At 50.7% G+C, this 5,011-nt stretch overlaps 1 protein-coding gene across 1 annotated transcript; it reads right to left on the bottom strand.

Moving 5' to 3' along the window:
- Positions 1–1,422: 1,422 nt before the first annotated feature.
- LOC129147556 (olfactory receptor 5-like) lies at positions 1,423–2,367 on the bottom strand. The gene has a single exon (XM_054710095.1). It carries the CDS (start codon positions 2,365–2,367, stop codon positions 1,423–1,425), a length of 945 nt encoding a protein of 314 aa, XP_054566070.1.
- Between the last annotated feature and the right edge of the window lie 2,644 nt (positions 2,368–5,011).

The following is a 5,011-nucleotide window of genomic DNA, read 5'->3' as shown; positions in this document are numbered from 1 at the left end:
CCAGCTTGGGCCAGAGATAAAACCTGCAGCTCAAGTACATGCTCTTCACTGGGAATCTAACCTATAACCCTGCCATACTTGGGCCAACATGCTAACTACTGACCAACACCATCCAAGGCCAGAATTGTACATTTTTAAAGAGTAAACTCTCTAGTCTGAAGATTTTCCTATATAATAAAAGCCTAGGTGGTGTCACGTCCTTGCACAACGTCATCCCAAGATGGCCACCATAAGATAGCCACCACAATATGGCCACCACAAGATGGCCAGCAGGAAAAGGCATTTGTGGGCAATCAAGTTGGCAGGGGAGGGCAGTTGGGGGCGATCTGGCCAGTAGGGGAGGGCAATGGGGGGCAACCAGGCCTGCAAGGGAGGGCAGTTGGATGTGACCAGGCCAACAGGGGAGGGCAGTTTGGGAGAGTAGTTGGGAGGGACCAGGCCTGCAGGGGATAACAGTTGGGGGTGATTGGGCCAGCAGAGGAAGGCACTTGCGGACAATCAGGCTGGCAGGGGAGCAGTTAGGCATCAATCAGGCTGGCAGGCAGAAGTGGTTAGGAACAGTCAGGCAGGCAAGCAGGCGAGCAGTTAGAAGCCAGTGGTCCCGAATTGTGAGAGGGATGTCTAACTTTCTGTTTAGACCCTAAACTGGCAGTCAGACATCCTCCAAGGGGTCCCAGGTTGGAGAGGGTGAAGGCTGGGCTGAGGGACACCACCCCCCGTGCACAAATTTTGTGCACCAGGCCTCTAGTCTATATAAATAAAAGGCTGTGTCCATCCATCTGAGAGGTTGCTATGATGCACACTGACCACCAGGGGGCCGACGCTCAGCGCAGGAGCTGCCATGACGCACACTGGCCATTTAAAAATAAACACCACCATGGACCTGGCTCTGACAAACCAACACTCGGCTTCCCCGAAGTGGGACACGGGCCTCGACACCCCTCCCCCCAGCAACACCCCCACCAAGTCGCAGCCAACGCTGCCAAGACCCGATGTCGCAAAATGCAGCCCAGAGCCCAGAGCCCAGCCCAGAAACAGTCACTGTGGGCACTGGGTAATGGTGTCAAGTAGCAACGCCCAGCTTCCTCTCCCTAGCGACTAGCATCCTTGGAGTTTCTTCAACCCAGGGACCCGACTTGCTTTATAGCCAGGTGCAAACATTTTACACTTGAACCAAATGTCTGTGAAGCATTTTCCCGTGCCTCATCCCATTGGATCCTCACAGAAGTCCTGGAGTGGGTAGATAGGAGACTCGGTAGAATTCTATTTTCTTTCCATTAGCAAGACATGAATAGCGATATTAAAATAGTTCTAATTAATTTCCTTTCAATGTATACAAATCTGTGCACCGGGACACTAGTATCTCAATAAAAATAAAAAGTATTAATACACTGAGATCTCCCCCATGGCCAGGCCAGGTGGTCAGCCGCGGGACCAGCCGAGGGTTCTGTGGAGAGCCGCCCGGACCTCCTTGTTCCGCAGGCAGTAGATGACAGGGTTGCACATGGGCGTGACCGCCGTGTAGATGACAGACAACACCTTGTTGAGATCCGTGGCTTCGATGCGGCTGGGACGGGCATAGATGAAGAGAGTGGCTGAGTAGAAGATCCCCACCACCACCAGGTGGGAGGCGCAGGTGGAGAAGGCTTTGCGGCGGGCGGTGGTGGACGGCATATGAAGCACCGCCCTACCGATGGCCACATAGGAGGCGCCGGCCACCAGGAGGGAGCCCCAGAGGATGACGATGGCGGAGATGAAGTCCACCAGCTCGGTCAGGGCCACGTGGGTGCAGGACAGGTTGAGCAGAGGGGACACGTCACAGAAGAAGTGGTTGAGGACGTTGGGGCCGCAGTAGGACAGGCTGGCGATGCATGAGGTCTTGACCGCCGAGACCAGCAGCCCGCCCAGCCAGGAGGCCGCGGCCAAGCCCAGGCAGACCCGGGGCCTCATGAGCAGCGGGTAGCGGAGCGGGTGGCAGATGGCCGCGTAGCGGTCGTAGGCCATGGAGGCCAGGAGGGTGCACTCGGTGCAGATGAGGGCGATGAAGAGGAAGAGCTGGGTCATGCAGGCCGCGAAGGGCACGTGGCAGGGCCCGCTCCGCAGCCCCGCCAGCAGGCTGGGCGTGATCACGGACACGTAGCTCATCTCCAGGCAGCTCAGGTGGCCCAGGAAGAAGTACATGGGCTTGTGCAGCTCCCCGTGAGCGCAGACCAGGTGGACGATCAGTGTGTTCTCCAGGAGGGTGGCCAGGTACAGGGTCAGGAAGACGGCAAACAGGACATCCCTTACGTCCGGCCTCGTGGACAAACCCAGCAGGACAAACTCCTGTACTCGGGTCAGGTTGCCCAGCTCCGGGGGCCTCTCCATCTGAGAAATAAATACACCCATAAGGCCTAGCTGGTGTGTTTCAGTGGTTAGAGCATCAGTCCTCCATCCAAAGGTTCAAGGGTTCAATTCCTGGTGAAGGGCATGCACTTGGGTTGCAGGTTTCATACTTGGCCATGGTCTGGGAGTGTGCACGAGGCAACCAATCGATTTGTCTCTCTTATATCAATTTTCTCTCTCTCTCTCTCTCTCTCTCTCTCTCTCCTCACTCCCACTCTCTCTAAAAATCAATGGAAAAAATATTCTCTGGTGAGAATTAACCAAAAAAACACAATATAAAATATGTTGCAAATCTGTCTCCCTACACCTTGCCACACCCTACATCCAGCCATTGTCTCACCAAGTCAATGAAATAACCGTATCTGGTTTCTCTGCTCCCATCCTTGCCCTCCACAGTCCTGATCCATGTGACAGCTGGTGGGGTCTTTCAAAATCATAGATCATATAGGGTCTGTCTCCTGCTTAAAATGGGCAGATTTCCCCATTGCTTTTAGAATAAGCACCATGTTCCTTACCTTGGCCTCCAGGCCCCCTACTTTCAGATCTCTGCCTGTTGCTCCAGGTTCAGTGCATGTCATGGGTCCTCTTCTCCCATTCACTGAAGCCCCGTGGGCACCCTTCTCCTTTCCCAAAGGCTCCAAGGTACTTCAAGCCTTAAAGAATTCCCACATAGCCCTGGCGGGTGAGCTGGTGGCTAGAGCGTTGTCCGATGTGCCAAAAGATTGTGGGTTCCTTTGCCAGTCAGGGCACATACCTAGGTTGCAGGTTTGATTCCTGGTCAATGTGCATATGGCAGGCAACCAACCGGTCTCTCTCTCTCTCTCTCTCTCTCTCTCTCAAAACAATCAATAAAAACACAATTCTACAATGAACTTTGGTGGTTCTTCCATGTATCTTAAAGTAGAAAAAAATCCTTAATATCCTCTTCTGGGATTTATCCACTGACATGATATTATGTTTTTTAAATATATTTTATTGATTTTTTACAGAGAGGAAGGGAGAGCGATAGAGAGTTAGAAAGACCGATCAGCTGCCTCCTGCACACCCCCCACTGGGGATGTGCCCGTAACCAAGGTACATGCCCTTGACCAGAATCGAACCTGGGACCATTCAGTCCACAGGCCGACACTCTATCCACTGAGCCAAACCGGTTTCGGCTGACATGATATTATTTATTGAAATTTACCACCATCTGTTAGCAAAGAAAGTCAGCTATGGTGATTTTCTAAAAAAAAAAAAAAAAATTTTTCAGCCCTAGCTGGTTTTGCTCAGTGGATAGAGCATCGGCCTATGGACTGAAGGGTCCCAGGTTCAACTCCAACCAGGGGCACATGCCTGGGTTGCAGGCTCCATCCCCAGCAGGGGGCGTGCAGGGGCAGCCGTCAATGATTCCCTCTCATCATTGATGTTTCTGTCTCTCTTTCCCTCTCCCTTCCTCTCTGAAGTCAATATATATATATATATATATATTTTATTCCTAATTTCTTCTACAAAGAACTATATCCTCACCCCCAATTCTTCTTATAAAGATGGAAATAGCATTTATTTCATATACCTATGTCATGTCCAGGGTGGGTCCTTTTAATAAAATATTTTATTCATTTTCTAGACCCTACAATGTAGGTATCCCTTAGCATTAAAGACAAACAAACAACAGAACCACTGAAATTTCCAGAGACTACAAGTACGACGTGAGAACCCTGAGATTTTTCACGTCAGTTCCCTCAGCACCTTGCATGACATTTTGTTGTTTACAAATGATGCCTTTCATCTGCATGAGGGCTGCCTGAACATTCATCTAATGACAGAAAAGATTAAGTGAAGCCCTACCCGGTTTGGCTCAGTGGACAGAGCGTCGGCCTGTGGACTGAAAGGTCCCAGGTTCGATTCCGGTCAAGGGCATGGACCTTGGTTGTGGGCATATCCCCAGTAGGAGGTGTGCAGGAGGCAGCTGATTGATGTTTCTCTCTCAGCAATGTTTCTCTCTATCCCTCTCCCTTCTTCTCTGTAAAAAATCAATAAAGTATATTTTTTAAAAAAGATTAAGTGAAGCCATGACCTGAACAGCATTTTTTAAATGTTACTAATGACAGTATTACCAATGTCCCCCATTTCCCCACCACTTGCGCCTCTCCACTCAGCCCCACCCAGGCCTTCCCCACATGCATATGGGTTATGCATACATGCATACAAGTTCTCTGGTTGATCACCTGCTGCCCACCGACCCTCCCTTGCCTTCCCTCTGAGATCCGTCAGGCTGTTCTGTGCTTCTAGGTCTCCGAAACTAATTTGTCTATCTGTTTATTGTGTTCATCAGATTCTACCTATTCTACCTATAGGTGATATTGTGTGATATTTGTCTCTCTCTAAGTGGCTTATTTCTTTTATTGATTTTTTTTACAGAGAGGAAGGGAGATGGATAGAGCGTTAGAAACATCGATGAGAGAGAAGCATCCATCAGCTGCCTCCTGCACAGCCCCTACTGGGGATGTGCCCACAACCAAGGTACATGCCCTTAATTTGAATCGAACGTGGGACCCTTCAGTCCGCAGGCCGACGCTCTATCCACCTAGCGGCTAGCCAAACCAGTTAGGGCTTTAAGTGGCTAATGTCCCTGAGCTTGCGC

This window comes from Eptesicus fuscus, chromosome 21 (genome assembly GCF_027574615.1).
Source record: "Eptesicus fuscus isolate TK198812 chromosome 21, DD_ASM_mEF_20220401, whole genome shotgun sequence".
NCBI classification, from domain to species: Eukaryota; Metazoa; Chordata; class Mammalia; order Chiroptera; family Vespertilionidae; genus Eptesicus; species Eptesicus fuscus.
Note: the sequence above shows the minus strand (reverse complement) of the source record. Positions and strands in the feature narration are given on the sequence as shown.

What these genes read in the sequence shown, in the direction of transcription:
- LOC129147556 (XM_054710095.1), bottom strand. Translation starts at nt 2,367, where the DNA reads ATGGAGAGGCCCCCGGAGCTGGGCAACCTGACCCGAGTACAGGAGTTT.